At 38.7% G+C, this 22,592-nt stretch overlaps 1 protein-coding gene across 1 annotated transcript in view; it reads right to left on the bottom strand.

Moving 5' to 3' along the window:
• The window catches only part of ppm1h (protein phosphatase, Mg2+/Mn2+ dependent, 1H), an 85,049-nt gene that overhangs the window by 56,695 nt on the left and 5,762 nt on the right, over window positions 1-22,592 (bottom strand). Inside the window, exon 2 of the mRNA XM_015353294.2 lies at window positions 306-471. Within this exon, the coding sequence (XP_015208780.1) occupies window positions 306-471 (166 nt within the window). The remainder of the gene's footprint in view (window positions 1-305; window positions 472-22,592) is intronic.

The following is a 22,592-nucleotide window of genomic DNA, read 5'->3' on the forward strand; positions in this document are numbered from 1 at the left end:
AGCCAGAGCAGGTCGCAGACACAAACACACTCACACTAGGGCCAGTTTTCCCAGTATGTAATCTACCAGTATGTCTTTGGATTCTGGGAGGAAACCAGAGCATTCAGATGAGACCCACACAAACCAAGGGACAACATGCAAACTCCACACAGACAGCACCCGAGGCCTGGAATTGAACCCAGGGCCCCAGCAATGCCAACCACTGTGCAGTCACGTCATCCACAGCCTCTAACAAAATTGCACAGTAACAAACAAAAAAAGATCTAATGGAGATTCCACAGGTATGGCACTGGTAATGGACTCACTGTGTTCTCCTTCAGCTGCAAGCCCTCGCCGTTTGGCAGCGATGACCTTCTCTTTAACGTGGAGGTTTTATTTGGACTAGACAGGACCCCCGGCTTCTTTTTAACAACGACAACTTCACAGCAGGCCTGGTCTTCATTCAGCGTGCTCTTCCCTGCATTGATGACCCTGGAAAAAAAAAACATAAAGAAAACCCTCAGCACTCAAATATGTATTCCCATGCCATACAACCCATTACTTGGAAAGTGACATGACAAGAAACGACACCAAAAAACACGTCTCCTTTCGAGATAAAGCAAGAGAGCAAATACATGCTCCTCGAATGCCAACTGGAGTCCCAATTTCTCGGCCTGGTTATCAAATCTTGGCAACAAAATAAATTCCTTGATTTTCTAGGCAAATTTTACTCATTTCGAATTAAGCACAAAATCGTGAACTATGTGAAAGTACTGTAAGTCGCCATGTTGTCACAAAGCCCTGGTCTCTCCACGGGGGAGAGCAAGAGTTCCCATGAATTGTGACATGAAGCGGCCCTTCCTGCTCACTAGTCACTGCAATGAGTAATATAATAATCAGTGAATAATTACAGTTTGTGCAGCAGTTATTTCACTGCAGAAATGTTCCAATGTGATCTGCGTGCAGAGTTAACAAGTAGTATTTTTCGGCAAAACCAAAGCAATATTTCTATTGGATTAAAAGGAATGTATTCACAAGCCTGGTTGTTTATAATGTAACAGGGCAACTTCTCACTGGACGTTGTGTTGCCTCGTTCTGAATCACAGAACATGGCGCTGAGCATAACTGGAAATCTCCTCTATTTCGTGAAGTTAATTATTTTATAAGATACTGTGCACATTAGACTTTTATTGTGGTTTGAAATGCACTCAATCAATGCTGACTCTTTTCAACCCCGAAATATAAAAATAGCATTGCAGTTCCCCTTTATTAACTTTAAGTGTAACTTTAATTCTATCTTAATTGAAGAATGACTTGATTTATTTTTTTAAAACCCTTCCAATAATTTATGGACCACTAACTCAGCACTTCCACAAGCAAATACTGCTCGTGAATATCCACATAAAACGTAATGCACTGTCATTGTGCCTAACAACAGTATTCTGAATGACTTCAGTTCATAATTGAATTCCTTTAAAAATGTAAGAAATTACATTTACTTGTAGTAAGTAAGGAAAAATATTTCCTCTTGAGGGGAAGTCCACAATGAATGATACAAAGAGGGCCCATTCATGTACACTGGCATTATCGTTAATTACAGAGCAATGAAGTCAAACTACCCACTTGCGGTAACTAGGAAACATTTTTACAGAGCTCCAGCAAGGACAGTGACTTCATACCAAGGAAAATATGAAATATGGGGCAGATAGCTTATTGTTGCAGTGTACTGTAACCCATTCACCACATTAAAATTAAATATGTAAATTAAAAGACAGCAGCAATGAACTCCCATTGGGGTATACAAGCAAACCACCTACAGGTTTTTAAATAGAAATCCACACAGAACAATTATCAAAAAAGCTATTTTAATTACTTGACTGAAAGGTACTGAAAGCTGTCGCCCACAGAGAGGGTCCCAATTATTCTCTGTTCTATTACTGTAGTAGCCTCAGGACTGAGAAGCATAGGGAATTAAATGCCCAGATTGTTGAAAGCAATGGCAGAGGAATTATTCCTAATGCTATGAATTTCATCTTCAAAACTTTGTTAGAATTTGTGCACATTAAGTTAAATGAGTTTTTTCCTTAGCAAATGCTGTTGCACATACAGCATTCAGGTGTTCCGAGCCCTAAGATAATTTACTGTACTCCTACAATTACTGGAAAGTCACTCTGTAGATTGTAGGTTGTAGATTGTTCTCATCTTGCAGTTATTTGGTCAGTAGAGCAACAGGGGTAATTAAAACGCTCTAAACGTATGCATATGGCTGAGAGGTGGCTTAGTAGCTGAAAGGAGAATGGTGTCCAAATTAATGGCCATCATGGACAACGTCTCGCATCCCCTCTATGACATGCTTGTGAGAATGAACAGCATGTTCAGCAATAGGCTGATCCAACCACGGTGCGACAAGGAGCACTACAGGAGGTCATTCTTGCCTTCTGCCATAAGACTCTACAACTCATCCACTGTGTGTCTGCACATGGGCAACATTGACCTGTTTTTGGACTAAACATGAATTCTTGTTTTTGTGCAATACATGGTAGGGATTTTTGCAATATATTTAGAATGTGCAATATATTTTTTGTGTACTATACATTCTGGTTTGTTTTGTATCTTCTGTACTGGGAGCAATTCTGTATACTCAATTTGTACTGCACTTCGCACTGACTGTACTTACTATATAGTATTGTTTATTATTGTATCATTTCATTACACTGTGCTGTATTGACTGTGCCAGGCTGCTGTGGCACTGCAATTTCCCTCACAGGATTAATAAAGTATCTATCTATAGTCTATGTGTCAGTGTCTTTGAATATTGGTGAATACTGGTATGCAGCCTCACAAGCTGTGTAAATAAAATTGCACTCTGAAGCTTAGATGACAATCTTCCACACTGCCTGGGGGAAATAGCGCCCTTTTCAGACCCACAACCTTTCTGCAACGCAGACGATAAAGCACAAGCTCTAGTAATACAATTGAATCACAGCACAGAGATGGAAAAACTGTGCCAAGCTGCCTCAGGGAAATAAATCATAAATAAAAACAACTAAAGCTTTAAGCATGAAGCAGATGAACACACAGCTAAACCAGAATGCTAAAAAGAAGGTTAAGACATGCAGGGATCCCATAAAATTTCACAGCAAACTCAAGCGCATCCTTAATCAGTCTCAGAAGATCCCTCCACTGACACAGGTGTTACCAGCTTAGACCTAGCAGACAAACAGCAAAAGTGGAGATCAAGATTCTGTCCATGTTTTTCTGTACTGTGATACAGTATGAAATAACCATCTGGTATAAGGACTCTTTCTTTGCAACAAAAAGCTAAGATGTCCAGGCTCTTGACTATGTTTTCTAGGCTAGTGGGGTAGCCCCCTCTGAGCCCCTATGAGCGGGACGCTTTACATTTTCAAACTGAAGAGCACGTTGGGGCTAGTTTTTAGCATCTTCTCCGAGGTCCTGCATGAAGAATACCAACTCACAAACGTTTCAGACGTTCTCTTTAATGTAGACTTAACAAAATGAAGATGTATTTTATCCCACACTCAATCAAACAACTCAATCAATAATCACGCTCACAGTAAATGAGCAGTGGTTTATGGGAACGTGCTAATAGAGGATTATGGGCCAAAGTGATTACATGGGCTTAGTAATCGTGGGGTGAGTAAATTTACAGGGTTCTGATATAGTTGGTTGTATACTGTATATAGTATAGTTGAGTATATAGGGTGTGAAATTAATATTAATATGGGTAGATGTGTGGGTTATGTAATAAGAGGTTTACTTGTACTGTCTGTTTGTTTCTGTGTATGCAAAACATACTGTAGCTGTTTGCCGCAAGACAAATTTCTGAGAAATCAGAAAACTACCATATCCTAAGAGACCTTTACCCAGATTAAGTTCAACTATCTTTCCAGTGGCTCAATTGTTTTTCGTCCTTCCTAGTGACCCGTTCACAAACAATGTAAAAGACTTTTCAATGTGAAATGAAAGACAAGGCCGAAGAATAACAACAAAATATGCAATAGGCCAAGTCTTTGGGTCTTGGGAAGGACCACACAAGAGAAAGAGTTGCTAAGAAAGAGAAAGAGCTGCTGAGATTGAGGACCCTGCTTCAACAAGTCTGAAGATGCAAACTGAAAATGAGCAAAGGAAAATGTCAACATTTGTGGCATAAAAATGCACCTACAAAACAAATAGTTGGGGAATATATCCAGACCTTGTTAAGTTTCACCTAGGTCTTTCCCCGTGAAGTTAAATTTTATATATTAAATATATCCACAAAAACAGCAAGAATTAAAATAGATCCTGCCATTTTAGGGAGTACCTGCAAGCCCTAAAGTCTGTTCAGCGCTGTCACAATTTCATCCTTTCCCTTAATTTGTTGGCAAAATATTAAATCTTGCACCTGATTGAAGTAAAATGATCTATTTAACTTCTAGCAAAAGCAAAATATTGCAAAAGTCTGTGTACTCCTGGAACTTTCCTGCAAGCTAAATCTTAAATTTCTCCAATAGCTTATTTTTGAGCCACAGACCTTTGTATTCTGAACTGAGTATCAAGGTCACATTTCTATGCCACATTGTGCATGATCTGCTTAAATGCAGACAGGGTGAATATGAGCATGAATTATTCTTCACCGGATCTCTTTATAAAGCTGTAGCACTCCATTTCAGGTAGTTCATTGGACAGTATTTAAAAGTGTGCAGCATCATCTTAAACACAAATAATATATATTGCGATTTCGAAGCCAAGTTATTTATCTCTGCCTGCTACATAAGTAATACCATTTTGTTGCTGATGGGGTCAAAAAGCTCCTGTAATGCGTTTCAGTCACACAGCTACAGACATAGAAGTAATGTGATTTCTCACAACAAATGATAAGACAATGATCCCTTCGAGTGATATTATCGCTTAATGTTTTTTAGATTTTCTTCACTGAAGAATCATAATCACTATCATACATTACCCAAAATAACACAGCTCAAAGGCAAGATCTCCACAGTTATAATTAGATGAGCCTTTTTTTTTGCTGCAGTACAATCCGTATGGAGGGGATTCTGTTTCCAAAAATAAGCACATAAGCATAAAAACCGGTTATTACAGACAGGAGGACCTTTTGGCTGTTTTTTGAAAGACGCTACTGTTTTGGTCTCAGCAAATGGATGACAGGACAGCTTGTTCCATACTCCCACAGGCCTTTGTGTAAAGATATCTCCCCTGCTTTCAGTTTAAGATGCACTTCCACACAGTTTATACTTGTGTCCTCTGGGCTGTGATGCTCTGTTGATCATAAAGGTCATGAATTGTTTTGAGGAAAATTAAATCAGTTATCTTCATAGTCGTCTAACACTATGATGCACTGTATCAACATAAACAGTATGTTGTTTCTATTTGCTCAATGTTTTTTTTAAGGTTTGTAGCTCATGTTTCTTCTACTGTACATGTAGCACTCTGCATGTCTAGACTGTAGTCTTGAATTTTGTCAAAGTCCTTTCATTTGCAGCTTTTGTTTGCTAATCCTATTTTAGTATAAACTGCAAACTTGACTCGCCTTCTGTTACTGATATAAATAAGGCAGAGCTGTGATCCTAACACAGGGACGTTTACCCTAATTTGAGAATTTACCACTTATCTGTGTCTTGTCTGTTTTCTATCCATTAGCAAGTTATTAATCCAAATACATATATTATCCTAGATGCCTACAGCTATCTAGAATAGAATATCCATATAGAATGAATCTTCAATGTGGAACATCATCAAAAGAATTAATTAAAACAGTTAATATATCATATTATTTATGGTACTCCATATCTATCATTGCTGTTGTTTCTCCAAAACACTAACAAGGTAGTTTAGTAAGGCCTACAGTACTTTTTAAGAATCCTGCTGCCATTCAGATAATCCTCTACTAAAAATTAACATTTATGATTTCTTGGTCCATATCTGTGGTGCTTTTTCTAGATGGGCACTACATGAAGCACTTTTCCAGTCAATGGTTGCTAGCCCTATCTTAATTGACCGCTGGGAGAGTTTTGCTAATGGCATATGGATAATATCTCCTGTGCTCTTAAGAAGAATTGGCAGAAAATCACTGGGCCTTGTAGATGTTTCTTAAATTTTAGTATCTGGAATACTCCTGCTTCTTCTAAGATTCTGTTACGTAATTCAAAACATTATTTTCTTAGCCTAGGGCACGCTACTGACATATTACTTAGTAAACACCTCAGTGAAATCTTAAAAGGACCTTAGCCACCTCTCTTTTATCTTCTAGTTTCTTTTCTCTCTCTTGCCCATTCAAATACCTAAAAACAGGAGAATGATTACACACAATGGTTACATTTGGCCCCTCTAGGCTGGCAGTAATTAGTTAAATAATCCAAGGATCTCATCTAGACCTCAACCACATGGCTGGGTAGTTTGTTCTATATAAGCGACTGAAGGAGTTACATATTTTTTCACAAAGAAAACCGCAGACCTTAGAGGTTTCACTGCTGCGTGGCAAACCACAGAAATCCTGGCCAATTCAAGACCATTCCAATATCAAAAGTGCTTGGCCCACTGTCACAGCTAGAATACATAGCCAGACCCAAACCTGCTGTCTAGGAGAGAACTATCAATTATTGAGCCATTTCACTAGGAATAACAACACCCAGGAATTAAGTGTACTGAAACGATTATAGAATGTTATAGATTATAGAATAGTCACAATTTGGCTTAACCCAATTGGCTGAGGGCTGACCTCCTGTCCGTGGAGGCTGGGACCCCCCTGTGGACAGAGGAGTGACCAAGGGGCAGCTGCAGGGGTGGAGATTAAGTAGTGGGGTGCAAAAAGACGATGTGAGGGAGAAAAGGGGTTCACGTACAGTGTTTATAGTGTTTTAGGAGAGGAAATGACATCAGCGGTGATTGTAAATTACTGACAGCTGAGTCTGACTGAACTCCCGAAAGTCTGTTATAAACTCCATTCAAAAAGACACAGGACTTTCCTAATTAACCTCTCCCCGTGCAGCACCCAATATGCAAGCTCTAATCTTACAAGTACAAGCAAAAATGCAGTTATTCTTGTGTTTGTGAGCCTTGTTAAATAAAAGAGCCAGTTACTTTTACTTTACTAAGTGTAAAATATTTGTTATCATTTTCAAGTAACAACAAGTAATTTTATAATTTTATCATGTACAAATATCTTTAACCTGGGGGAAAAAAATCAAGGAAAATGCACAGCTTTTATTTAGTCACTTGAGAATTGTGTTAATTCAAACGGATAAATCGATAGCTGATAATTTTACCTACCAAATTGTCTCTAATAAACTATACTCTTGGTTATTAACCGTACTGATGTAACAGAAGTAAGAAGCATTCACAGTACTATTTCCTTTACCTTTGTAGCTGCCTTGAAAGGAATAATGAACAGTGGCTCTGTTCTGCACCATTTACAGTGAAGGTTTCTATGCGACACTGCAAAAGGTGAGGCTTAACCCCACCATCCATCCCTTTTGTAATGTCCCTATTTTACACAATGCCAGCCCTTTAGTGCCTGCTGGGAACTCCACAGCAACTGGAGAAGCTACAACAAGTGCAAGCTTAAAGATACCTGGGAAGTCAATGATCTTTGTGGCAGGGCAGTGAGGGTGCCGTATGAACTTAAACATCACTGAAAGCAGCTACAGTATGTATCTTGCATTGTGATCAATTAAAAATGATTTACAATTTTAAGTGCTGCACCCAGCAGAATTTTCTAAATTGGCTTTTTTGCTTTACAGCCCCTAGTGAACAGCAAAGGATAGGATCAACAGCTGGTAGTAGATGGAACAGCGATATACTCTTCTAAGCAACACGAGTTGCAGGGCTGGCTCTGTCAGGCCAGTAGTTTAGAGATTTCTACTTTTCCCTACAGATGTGTGATCATGAGATATGCTTCATACAGGCTGATGTTAGTTCAATTAAAAAATCCTCTGGGTACTAAAAAGGACCTGCATGTGTGTAAAGGTTGTAAAAACTACAGAACATGTCCTGATGGATTAGGCTCTTCATCCAAAACAAATCCATTCAGTTTTAGCATTCCCCTAAGCTTACAAAAATTCTATGCCCACTTCCTAGAATTTCCTAGAATGCGTGAATTGTTCTGATTGTCCTGAGATCACCCCCAGGTGTTTCAGGCTAAGTTCCTTTTTTAGAGAGACAAAAGTGTTACAGTACATCTCCAGCACACTGACGCCAGACTGTTGATTCACAAGTTTAAATCAGCCTGCAAAAAAAAAAAGCTTAAGTTTTGCTATGAAAACGATCGCTTGATCGCAAACGTCAACAGTTGCTGTGCTGGATGTCCTGGAAACAACAGAAGAATTGCTTTTTTTCACAACACTGTAAACAATTTCAATAAGCTGTAGCAGAGAAGTCTACCACAGGTATGGAAAAAAGTGTTCGGGGAGGGAGGGCTTGAATGCAATGACAGCCGGCAGGTCTAGATAATGCATTTTTTGTTTCTTTCTACTGACTGTGCAGCTGAAATCGTTTTAAGGAAGTGAATCAATCAATAATGGAAACCGTGCCAAGAACAGTCAGCAGTCTCAAAATGCATTTTCAAAATATTCTGCGCACCTTTCTAAATTGTACAAGCCCTGGAGTGTTCTATAAATAGGAAATCTGTGTGTGTGTATATATAAGGGACATCACCATCTTCCATTTTTAAAAAAGGAATATAAGAACTTTTTTTTTTATTCCTGAATTTGCTCTTGCAATGTTTTCGTGATCTCGCCCGAGATCCGGCTTACTCTTACCAATTAGAATTCTGTGGATTCATTTTGGAAGTCATTCCTTTAAGTGAAATCGAAGGGTTTACAGTACATATGCAATTTTGCCATTATTTCCCATTAATTGTGATGCCCCACTGAAAATCACACCGTTGTTAAGTCACTTTCTTGCAGTTATGCCACGATTGCTGTGTCTGTACTTGTATTATGTAATTAAGAACCCCCGCAAAAATCCAAAATGCTATATTCTGTATGAGTAACACATAATGATGATTTATAAACAGCTGAATACTATAATTCTCAATTTTTCTTCTACCTCAAAGCCAAACTAATATTAATAACACAGCTGCCTTTATAGTCCTTCACCTGCTTTAACTATACTTTTGGGGTACTTTTTTCATTCTTTATTCATTTGTGCTATATTGTAAAAAAAGGGGCCGCCCTTTGGATGAGATGTCCACTAAAAAGGGGATTTTAATTTCTGAGCACCTGAAGTTGGACAGAATCCATAAAAGTTACTTATTACTAAAAACTTTGGGGCCTACAATATTTTCTAAACTCTTACTCCTCTGTCACCAACATCATGTTTCAGCATGTCAAGGTCTGTCTTCACACCACAAAGTTATACATCATGCAGTAATGAATATCCGTTGTGAATGTTTCTCAGTAAAACAACATATTGCTGTTAACCGTGTAAAAATGTTTGCTTCCGCAAAAGCCTTCTACTATCATCCGGATTACGACTGGATAAAACCATAAACAAGCAAGGAAAAACATTTGCACAAAATGGCAGAATTATTATCTCAATGTTTATTGTTCTTCAGCATTACTGATTACTTACATTTTCTGCTCTATTGCACTAGGCCTACTCTGTAATGAAACCAAAGTTATAAGGCATTTCAGTGTTTAACAGAGGATGCCACATACAGTACTACTTCGCTTTAACCAATCGAAAATAAACCAGAATAAAGAAATAATTGGGAACATTGGTATAAAAAAGACTGGGATTACAAGGCAATAAGCTCACAAATCTTTCTGTGCATCCTTTGTGAGTCATACTGAAGGCTCTCTCTACTGAAAGAGCAAAAGCAATTGGGCACATCTCTGTGCACTGTTCATGGGCTTGTTCTGAGATCCGTTTAAAAATAGATTCAGCAGAAAAGACGCGATATATTTAGATAAGGCTAGTGAGATATATACAGTACTAGATAAGGCTAGGGCACATGGCCAACCACACACAGTCCTGAGTGTCACACAGTTCTACTGAATTCCAGTGGATATTAAAAAAATGTGTATTAATGCAAACTATGTCGAAAGAGATCCCTAATCTTGAAGAAAATCTCTTGCATTTACCACACATCAAGAGAGGGAATAAGTCACAGCACATCTAAGCAAAGTAACAGGTTTGGAGCCTGCTAGCCCAAAGCAAACAAAGTCTAAAAGGAAAAAACACGTTTTTTGGGTGGGTTGGATGTCACATAGAATTGGCAGCTACAAAGGTTAAGTCAGAAAAATATCTCCAGGTCCTCAAGTACAATTCTAACTATACGCACTACAGAGGAAGAAGACATAAATGAAAGGGTGATTGCAGCATCTTGCAGGTGGTTGTGATCCTTTAATTGAACATTGTCATTTTCAGTGCCTTATTTGTTAAACAAGATCCTGGAGATCATCAATAGTCATCATTAGTGAATGATATTATTCAGCCCTAAAGTATTCATTTAGCTTTCTCCAAAATGCTAGATGCGGATAAATGCAGCTTGGTCCAAACATATTCTACAGCCTTTTTTCAGCTCTTTTCTTTTTATATCTGGAGCACAGGATGTTACATGGTCTCCACTCTTTAGCTAGACCAGGGAACCTACATTTTAACATGTGCAGCAGCCATGGGCGCTTGGTTTGATGAACATCAAATTGTTCAGTGGTCCAAACAGTTGGAAACGCCCGAGTTTCATTTCCCAGATCCATATCCTCTCACGTGATGAATCGCATGACACATCTCAGTCCTCTTTCTTCAACCAGAACCCTGTCATTAGTCACAACCACATCAATAGGAGAGCTCACACCTGCCTGCTTCTGGGAAATTTCTTCATGTCTCACAAAGGTTCAGATTCATTGTTTGATAGTTTTACTCAAATAAGACTTGTAGATTATTTGAGATTGCCTTTTGGCCATTGGTTATGGGAAAGGTTTGAAAATGAAAAGGTTTTCAAATTCACTATTAAAAATGGCTAATCTAAACCAGGGGTGTCACAGTAGTTAGCACTGGTGTCTCGCAGTAGTAGGGTCTTGGGTTCAGTTCCAGACCTGCGGGTGTTGTCTGTGTGGAGTTTGTATGTTCTCCCTCATGTTCACCTGGGTGTCTTCCAGGTGCTCCATTTCCTCCCACAGTCCAGGGGCATGCTGGGAGATTAAGTGGCTTCTGGGAAAATGGGCACTGATGTGAGTGCATGTCTATTTGTAACTGCCCTGTGATTGGTAATGCGAAAGCTGCCTTGTGGCCATTGCTTGCTGGAATAGACTCCAGCTCCCCCATGACCCTGAACTGGGAGAAGGGGTTAGAAAATGGATGGTTGGATAATCTACACCAGCTGCATTTCAAGGCTTTTTTAAATGCAGAGAAAAAAATTGGGCTTTTGGCCTATGGCTCAGATCAAGTGTTCAATTTTTCATGTCACAAGAAGGTGCCGGAGCACTGATAGTCTAAAATCGGCTCCAGGTTGTTGATCAAGCACAAGTCATGTTCATTTGCAACACTGTCTATCCTCACCCACAGGGTGAATCCACATACAGAACCTCCATTGTACAACAAGCATGTACTGTAATTGTTCTATTGACACAGGTAGTTGTGAAATAAAGAAGTGAGTAGCTGTTTGTGGCAAAAGGGTTAAATGGAGGGGATTCGAATGCTGAAGCTTGAGTAGCCTTGTTTTACACCGTCTTAAGGATATAAGAGAGAATAAATTTAAAGAAGATCATTTGGCTAATCTTGCTTATTACCAGTGCCAGTAAGCACTTTAGGATCTACTTCATGAGCCCAAAAAGTGCTAAATCTTCCTATGGAAACCCTTCACAACTGTGAATATTCTGACTTCAAGAACTTGAATTTGAAGAAGTAATCATCTCAGCAGAAATTCCTCCTCTGAAGCTATTTAAATCTGCAATAAAACCTGAAGTTCAACAGCGTAATCACCACTTAGTACACCACCTTCATAAAATCCATAGCATTGTGCTGTAGTGGTGAAATCGTGGATATTGAGTTTTATGTATTATTTTATTAAAAAAAAAAATCATGCCACGCACCTTTAGTTAAAAAGGTACTGTACAGGTAATTCATTTTTTTGGGGGGGCGAAATGTTCACTGTAATAAAATTTATAAGAGCTAATGTAAATATGCAACCCAACATGCATTGCATGTCTAGATTTTTCTCAAGAAGAGCTACCAGTAGCTGGCAAAGCACATGATGAATGGTTTAAACTGATGTCTTTGTAACCCATTCAATTCATGGGCTAGTCACTTCACAAACTTTCACTTACGGTAACAAGCAGAAATGTGCTGCAAACAAGCTGAGTGCAGCCACATATCGCACTGTATTTTACTTTATTTTCAATGCCTTTTCTCTTTTAATAAAGTTATTCTTGATCAATTTGAGGAAAACTATGTTTCAATGTGCAAGATGGGTAGGTGATTCTATGAACACGTCACACTCCATCACCATACTAAGCACACTGGAGAATGAAGACTCTGTGTATTTCTTCTTTTCTTACTGTTCTAGTTTCTCTGTAAAAACCAGTCACCAGCATTGCTCTGTTGTACTGTTTTCCCCCACATTTTCACAGGATTTGACTTTAGTAAATTAGACTGCTGTCCATGTTCTCATATTTTGAGACTGTACATATACTGTACCATGCTCTTGTACACAGAGAAAAGAAAAACATTTTTTTCTTGGAATGCACTGTAATGCATGAAGTTTCTGCTTTTATTAAAATGGTTAATTCTTTTTTGAAAGACATCTGAATGCTGAATTGTGAATATTTAACTTACAAGAGTTTTCTAAGCTATTTTCTGCTAACAGTTGCCCTAGCAAAACAAGACATCCTCTGCAAGTATCGATCATTTTGTAAAAACCAGCACTAGTGTTCTCTACGGTTATAAGAAATACCACTTTGGATGAAAAAAAACAAGTTACCAATCTTAAATTTGTATGAATCAGAATCTTCAAAAACCTGATCAGAATCATTCAAGGTAACCTATAAAGACAGTATGAAATACTTTAGTAGTTAATCCATCCCATTAACTAATTATATCAATTATAAGTGCCTCATTATCAGGTGAGTCATAATTCTTTACAAATCTATCCTTGGTAGCAATTTAGATAGAAAGATAGATAGATAGAAATAGAAGTCTCATTTATAAATGCTACTACAATCAGCTTCACCCTATGAAATCCCTTGGACATAAACTTGAATCTGGCCGGAGGAATACTGGCCCCTTTAAACCTGCCTTCAAGCAAAGCCAGCCATCGTACAGTACTGCACTAACTGTTCCAAGGTCAATAGTACTTGTGAGGCTAATTAATAACAGAAAAGTAATCCCAGAACACTTTTTCCACAATTCATTTCTTAAATCCACTTAAGTATAGTACTTTTGAAAAGCCTACTTTCAAAGCGAAACATTTTTCAATCTTAAATTGAGTCATTTGAAGTCAGAATGTATCTTATGATTCCACTTTTAAGAATAATTAATGCCCTCTCGTTTAGAGCATCTCGCCATGCAGAAGTTCATGCCTTAACTCTTCAAAAGCGTTCCAACGTAATCGAATGAAATAAAAGCAAATGTATGTTCTATTTTCCCCTCTGTTTAGACTTTGCTCTTCCTTGTCTCATTGTCACTCATATTATCAATAAATCATTAAGGTCTGGAATTGGTCCTTAAGTGTGTCGTTATTATTCATGATTCATAAAAAACAGAATCTGGATTGCAGTCTGCTCAGTAATGATCAAATTATATATAACACTCTGGGCAGCACAGTGACACAGTGATTTGTTTTGCTGCCACACATCGCTGGTACCCTAAGTTTAATTCTGTACTTTGTGTACTGTCTGTGTGGAGTTTGTATGTTCTCCCCATGTTTGTGTGGGTTTCCTCCAGGTGCTCTACTTTCTTCTCACCATCCAAAGACATACCGGTAAGTTAATCCTCTTCTCGGGAAACTGGTCATGATGTGAGTGTGTAAGTCAGCCAGCAGCCAGCAGCCATATCACTCTGCAACCCACTGAAGCTCAGCAGGCGTGAGCCTGGTCAGTACCTGGATGGGAGACCTCCTGGGAAAAACTAAGGTTGCTGCTGGAAGAGGTGTTAGTGGGGCCAGCAGGGAGCACTCACCCTGGGGTCCATGTAGGTCCTAATCCCCCAGTATAGCGACGGGGACACTATACCGTAAACAGGCGCCGTCCTTCGGATGAGACGTAAAACCGAGGTCCTGACTCTTAGTAGTCATTAAAAATCCCAGGGCGTTTCTCAAAAAGAGTAGGGGTGTAACCCCGGTGTCCTGGCCAAATTTCCCATTGGCCCTTACCAATCATGGCCTCCTAATAAATCCCATCTATGAATTGGCTTCATTACTCTGCTCTCCTCCCCACTGAGAGCTGGTGTGTGGGGAGCGTTCTGGCGCACTATGGCTGCCGTCGCATCATCCAGGTGGATGCTGCACACTGGTGGTGGTGGAGGGGAGTCCCCATTACCTGTAAAGCGCTTTGAGTGGAGCGTCCAGAAAAGCGCTATAGATGTGCAAGCTATTATTATAATTTTTAAGTGTTTGTGTTTTTAGTGTATCCTGCGATGGACTGGTATCCCATCCAGAGTGTACCCCATCATGTGCCCGTTGCTTGCTGGGACAGGCTCCGGCTTCTCCTTGACCCTTAATTGGTTGAAACAATTAGAAAATGGATGGATATAACTCTCCAAAACAAGTTCTGGAAAGGACGGCGGTTTCTTTAGTTATAAACCTATTTACTCGCTGTGAAACTGCTGTTATTGGGGATAAAATGATCTAGCAGTTCACAGATGTGCCACGTCTTGGAAAACTCTCACCAGAGAGCTCCAATGCGTTCTGTAATAAAATTACAAATTGTCTACTTTGATTTTCTGCATGGGAATAAACACGAAATAGGATGCCAGCATGGAAGACAAAGATGTTCTCCTGAAATGGAGCCTTATATTAGACTGCAGATACAACACAATGAAGGCAAAAGTGAAAGTAAGCTCTGTCTACTGGTCTACTGTCTACTCAGAACTCTAAAGGAGTGGCCACGGAGCTGAACTCTGTCTCGGTGAGGGCAGCACACCTTCAACTCTTTTTCTGAGGACAATAAGTACAATAAGTAATGGGACCAGTGAGCCATGAGCCAGTTAACCCAAAGATCCCTGCATATCTTCCTGCATTAACTGCATTATTTGATAATCTAGCCTTGTAACTGTAAATACTGAATGCTGCGTATTTACATTGCAAACCAAGCTTTCCCACTTTTTTTCGGTTCAATGAGCTTTTATTAGTAATTGCCCTGGATCCAGAGTACTGTTGTTTCAAACACAACACTCTGGATCCAGGGTCTCCGTTCCTGAAGGGCCTGTGGTTTTCTTTTTGTTGTTCCAACTCAAGTAGCACGTTACACAGTTAACCTGAATTTTTACTAAGCTGGACAACTGTAGGATTTTTCATGAGCCTACAGTACTCAAAATGTTAATGTCATAAAAGTTAGTTACCTGTACAACACCTTGGGGCTATCTTCGAAGTATCACAATTATGCAGTTAATTAAACAAGTAGATTATTTAACTGAGAGCTCGGGAGGTACATAAATCCAGAAGTCACCAGGCCCTCCAGGAATTAAATTAAGAGAGGCTGGAAAGATTGAGCAATCCTGACTCAAACACACTTTACAACAGAAGCTCCCAATTCCTGTCCTTGTAACTGCTGCAGCTGCTGGGTTTTATTCCAAATGGACTCTCTGTTGCTTAATCAAACTGATAATAAATGTCGCTAGACTTTTTTCAGATTATCCCTTCTTTGTACAAAGTTGCATCTTAAAGTGACTCATGAATTTTAATGCCAATGAAAATCTCTGCCTCTTCCAAAAAGATCTGACTGGTTCGATTAAACGATGAAAAGCTTAGCTGAAAATTGCAGGCGGTGGGGTCAGGAAGAACTGGACTGGTAAGCTTAGATTTAGGGGAAAAAAAGGTTTTGCCATCTCCAGAAACAGACACTCGTACGATCACAAATCCTGTCAGTCTCACTAGACTGAGAAAGAAGCACTTGTAGTTACATGTTACATTTTTTATATTCTTTGCCTGTGTTATCCTGCCAGACCCATGAATTATTTTGTATATTTGAATTAAATTTAAAATTTTATGTTAAGGGATGCAGAAACTCTATTTTTGTTCCTGTAGGTCTAGTGGACTAAAGTGGTCCAGCTCAGCTCTTAGCTCCCCACAAACTATTGATTTATTTGGACCAATTGAACAACTCAGCATAAGATGCTGGTAATACAGAGAATTCTCTAAACACTGCAGGACTACAGTCTGGATAACCAGGTAAAAGGACTAAAGTATGAGGAGAAGAAAATGTAATTTCCTTCCATAGTGTATAAGATCACTTTATTGCCCATATACAACTTCTTGCATTAGGAATTTGTCTTTTCACATACCCCAGTTTGCTCTCCATGAGACACACAGACAGGGAGAGAAACTGGGGGTCAGAGCGCAGGGTCAGCCATTTATGCGGCGCCCCTGGAGCAGCTGGGGTTAAGGGCCTTGCTCAGGGGCCCAACGGAGTAGGATTCCTCTGCCGGCTGCAGGATTTGAACCGGCAACCTTCCAGCCACAGGCGCAGATCCTTAGCCACAGAGCCCCAACACCACCCCAAACATTACTGATATAAATGTATAAATGATCACAATGCAATTACAATCCAGTACATTATTAATATTCGATGGAAAAACAGAGAAATACATCGGTTAAATCATCTACAGAGGCTGGAAGGAAAACCCACAAATCAGGAGTAACTCTGTGGTAACTCAGACATCCTACAATCAATATTTAATGAAGCCAGTGATTTTGTTGACAATGTAAATAATACAGAGGTAATAAAGAAAACACCACAACAGTTACATTGTCTTTTCCTGGAAATCCACTGTTACAGAACATGCTCACTATTAGATGATTTAGATATCTGGACTCCAATCCAATAAAAAAACACTTCCATTAGTGCACACTCTGTACCTCAAAACTGTTCATGTGTTTTCATGTGTAATTTTAATGGTACAGAACACCAGGGACACATCGACCTAGACCAGTAACAAATGCGTTGATCCTGATCAAAAGTACAGAACACATTGTAAAATAACAGTTACGTTAAAAGGATCTTTCATTAAAATGCATGCTTTGTAGCATCATTAAACTGATTCTACACAACTACAGTACATTGTGACGCACTATTCTATGAAAGACAGTATTTCATATCTGGAAAATTTCTGAACATTCACCTTTGACATTCAACAATATCTTCAAGTATTTCAAAATATTTTGAGTAATCAAGGACTTGTGACATAAATATAAACAGGTGGTAGCTAAATTTGCTGATTTTTTTTTGGTGACACATGAAAAGCTTTAACTCATATTTCAGTCTTCAATGCGTTTTCTCTTAGATTCTGCTTTTTGGGTTTAAAAAGTTAACATTTATCCTTTATAATACAGGACCCACCCTCAGACGGCCATGATCACACTGACCTCTTTGTCTTTGTTAAGAAACCCTTCTTTGAGAACTCCAATAGCAGAAAGGAAACACTAGATATACAAAATACACGTATGACAGTATCATTACACTATCCTGATAGGTTCATACAGAAAACAGTCACTTTGCTGCATTTAACATACCAATCACAAACCGAACAATAGATTTGTTGTAGAAGTTTTTCTGGGCCACATTCTAAAACACCTCACAGATGGTAGCTATTGAAAATGAAAATGAAGAGGTTGGGAGTGGTTGCCAACGATTAGCTGAGCTTTCCTTTGAACTGCAATATAATACAGCTCTTTAATCTGTTTCTGTTGTCCGCTAATTATTTTACTAGTAGGATTTACAATTCTGGCCAATTTCCCTTTACTCTTAATGCTCAGACTGCCATACCATGATACTAAAATTAAGGAGCTTTCTTTCGACATTCTATAAACACATAATGTTTTTACTCACCCCAAACCCTTTCAGCATCCTGATCAGAAATATATGCTGACTAGACTTCTTTTAAATGCTTTTGGTATTCTCTGCAAAGCTTAAAAGTTCATCTATACTATTACTGTTCCTAGGTAACTGAAACACTGAGCAACCTCCTGAGGCTGATTAATAAGGGAGAGAGGTTGAAAATTTAGAGGTTGTTGTCGAAGCACACAACAGTTGCCTCCAAAATGAAAGTGTTAAATGCTAAACAAAATGCTAAAAAGTGGCCTTTAAGTGGCTCAAAGAGCTTAATAAATGAATTACTGAAAATACAAGTAAAAATAATGCCCATCTAGGTATAGTATTAAAAGAGATAGAATACTACAGGGGAGGTTATTCCTTCCTTTTTACAGTAATAGAGGAAGAAAAGTAAATCTCACTGATAAAAAATGGAAACTTTTATACAATGAGAAGGAAAAGTCCGATGTATTAAATAGCAATTTCATTCATTCTTTCTCACCAAGATAGAATCTCACTGTATACCTCAGGCTGCAGAAAGGCAAGGTTCCCTCTTGCATTATAATCGCAAAGAAGAGCAAAAAATGTTAAACAAACTAGAAGCATAAATCTATATGGCTTGATGATATCCAGTTATACTCAAAGAACCAAGAAATGGATGTTATTCATTAACCATTAGAAAGACTCCTCTAGCAGTTCTCTGGGTAACACCCAGTGACTGGAAAATCGGTAATGGAGTGTTTAGCTACAGACAAAACTGGGGACAAAACTGAGATCAATAAGCCTTACTGTTATTACACGAACAGCAATGGACGGAATAATTAGTATGACATTAGAATTAGGACTAATTATTACTTTGTACAGTTTGGATTTTTTTTCAAAATCTTGTACGTTCACAGAAAAATAAAAATGTTAAATGTACAACACTAAAGGCCACAAACGCAGCATGCGACATGTTATATTTAGATTTTCAGCAGGTGATTGATTGAAAACTGCAAGATTCTCAAACTAAAGGCAGCACACATTCAAGGCAATGCACATACTTCGGTCAAAAAATGCATAATATGGACAAGAAGTGCTAATGGTTCACGTTGGAGGGGGTGACGCAAATAATGGAGTGCCACAGGGATTAGTTTTAGGTCAGACCACTCTTTTTGATCTAGATTCTTGTATAATCAGCACATAATACCAAACAAGGAAGATGAGCAAATACTGTAATGGAACTTCAAAAAAACATTCAAGCGGAATTCGGTACCAGGCAGACACCAGCCAGTTGATGTGTGATGTGAAGAAAAGTACAGGCAGCAAAAACAAACAGAAAATAGAAAATGGGAAACATTTAGCATCAAGACTCTTCCTATGAAAGTCTTAGGCTCTTAAATCTGCTAGAGTCTATGGGGTGAAGCAATTAAAAAGGCAACTGATATTAGGGTAAGTGGTTTAAAGTGCAGATTTCAAAACCCTTCACTCTAGAAACTATAAAAATCAGGAATCTTGTGGTACAGGACCACACATAGAATATGATGTGCAATTTTAGCCACCTCCTCACCAAAAAAATATATTGCTCCCGTGGAATCAGTCCAGATACATACCTCAGGAACGCCGGAGGACACCAACAGGCTAACACGACTTAACCCATTTCATCTTGAGCAGAGACAAATATGAGAGGACTAGATTTAAGCATTCAAATTCTTCTAAATGAAACTAAAAATACTAATCTGGAACAGGCAGTGAAACCTGAACCAGCGAACACCTCGAAACTAAGGGAAAGCGCGCTTAGAACCAAGGACTGTCGAAGTCTAGATGAACCTACTCAGCCATGTTATCAAATTGATCACTTCTCTTCTTTTCCAGAAATGGCTGGGTAAGATCACTGCATTTATTAACTGTTAGCAACTAAGTGGGTTAGACGGGCTCCTCTCGTTTGCCGCCTTTGTTATGTTGCCATGAAACCAAATTAATTCAATGTAATTATTTAAAAACATAAGGATAGAAATAAAAAAAAAACGCGTGAAAATAACATTTGTACATACATGTATATCAACATACTTCCATAACAAGCCTGTTTATTTTAAAGAAGAAATAACAAGGCGCTTTAGAAAGGAGCTCATAGAGAATAAAGACCTCTCTGTTTACTGTTTATAAATTCTTTATAGACATGTTTTTAGTTCAACATTAGGACCATACTAGGAAAAAACCTTATTTGGAAGTAGTTTTAAAATATCCATGTCATTTCCAATGTAGTTTTAAATATTCATGACTTAGATTCACTCTGTAGGTGGCACAGGGACACAATGTTTAGCATTGGTGCCTCACTGAGCTGGGTTCAATTCTGGACCTGGGATGCTGTCTGTGTGGAGTTTGTACGTTCTACCTGTGTTCACATGGGCTGCCTCTAGGTACTTTGGTTTCCTCCTACTGTCCAAAGACATGGTGGTAGATTAATTAGCTTCTGAGAAAACTGGTCCTAGTGTGAGTGATTGTGTGTACTGTATGCGTCTTCTCTGCAATGTACTGACATCCCATCCAGGATGTATTCTACCTTCTGCTCTTTGCTTGCCAGGATAAACTCCGCCCCCCCCCCCCCCGACCTTGTTTTAGTAAAGAAATTAGAAATAGGATGGACTGACTGTACTGATGTCTTATTTAGTTTTCACTACTGACTAAAACTGACTTCAGTAACAAAGAAAAAAACACAACCCTACATTATTATTTTTAGGTGTGTTGACTCACACTTTTTGGATAAATTCTGATCATTCACAAAACAGTCACCCTAATTGCAGCAGAGCCCAATACAAGTTTACAACATCATTACATGACTGTAAACTTTGTGTGCGCCTGGTGGACAATTGTATACACAAAAAGCTATCCTGTCTGAATTCCATCTGCTTAGATCTTGATATTTTAGTCAAATAGCAATAAAAAAGTACCTTCAGAGGCATGGAAAAGAAAAAAGAAAGAAGCTTGAAGAGTTTAAAGCAGATATGGAATTAAGACAATGTATGAGAGTCCTGAGGCTGACCAATCACAAAGCAAGGATAGAGGGATGCCATCACATTTTTGTCAATGAAAGCATGATGCACCAATCCATAAAATCTGTTACACTGTTCCTATGTTTTGATGTGGTACCGATTACTCTGTTGGATCTTAAGCACTGCATTTAAAGGGGAACTGTGGTCCCATTTTCTCAGACCGGTTATTCAATCTCGGTAACAAAATAACTTAATTGACGGTATCAGAAACTTTTACAAATTCCAAAAATCGTGAACTTCTGTATGGTCCCCATTTCATTGCAAACTACTTGTCTCACCACAGGCAAGAGTGAGAGATCAGGAGAACTGTGATGTGAAGCAGCCCTTCCTGCTCACTAGTCACGTAATGACTAACATAATGTGATATATGAGTGACTAGGTAATGATTTCAGTAACGGTTTAAGTAAAGCAGACATTTCACCAGCGTTCCAACGTGATCTGAAGAAGAGTTAACAAGTAGTATTTGTTGGCAAAACCATCTCAAAGTCAAGAGCAATATTTATACTGGATTAAAAGAGATCTGTTCACAAGCCTGGTTGTTTACAGCGTAATAGGGCTATGTTTTGTTGGCCTCATTCTGAATTGAATAACATGGCACTGCACCTACAGTACCTGGAAGTTCGTCATCTTTGTGATGTAAATGGCATGTTTTACATGACATTCTGTACATTTCACATTCATTGCGGTTTGAAATGCATTCATGAATGCCAAGTCTTTCTAACAGGATTATAAAAACTGCATTGCAGTTCCCCTTAAAGTGATAAGGTTTTATCCAAGATGCTCACAAAGAACCTTTTTCCATTAGACACTGTACGAATTGATGCTGGCCTTTTTATTCCTTGCCCAGCAGAAAATAGGCCAAGATTGAATCTTATAAATAATAATATTCAATTATATACAGGTTATCCATGCATTGCTTTATTTTTGGGTTTATAGATTCAAAATTTTACTCTGAAACACCTCTAGTCCATGAAGGGTACAGTCTTGTCGGATGTATGAGCAATTTAGCCCTTCTTGATGGCTAAAGACCTGGTATCAGTAGGCACTTTGTGCAATCAATTCAATCACGTACTCTATTAAGAGCTCAGCTGGAATGAAAACCTCAGGCTTCAAAACCTTCCAGGGTTTCTCTCGTATTTAGTGATAACAGAAAATCACAGTCTAAATAAATGTTTTGTTTTTCTTGACCTTTCTCGTCAGTGTGTAAACTAAGGTCCTTCTGACAGTGAGGGACTACGCTTGTCCTTGTAAAAACCCAAGGAATGTCGACATCTTTTAAGTGGAGTCACGCAAGTGGCGCATCTGTAATTTAATTTACCTAACCTCCCTTCCACTCCACTGTTAGACTAATGCTTTTTCTCTTTACAAAAAGCAACATACCGAAGCACCTTGAGTGCTCCGATGTAATTTCACGCCCCACGTTAAGCGCTGCACTATGCCAGGATTAAAATGTGCTCACAATACATTTTTCCTAATCGCTGGTGCCAACCAGCAGACTCAACCTATTCAACAAGCATTCTGTTGGCTTTTGGTTTACTGTCTTCTGTTTTAATCTGCAGGCACTGAATTAGACAACTTGAGTGGGGTTACCCGATAA

This window comes from Lepisosteus oculatus, chromosome 7 (assembly GCF_040954835.1).
Source record: "Lepisosteus oculatus isolate fLepOcu1 chromosome 7, fLepOcu1.hap2, whole genome shotgun sequence".
Lineage (NCBI taxonomy): Eukaryota > Metazoa > Chordata > Actinopteri > Semionotiformes > Lepisosteidae > Lepisosteus > Lepisosteus oculatus.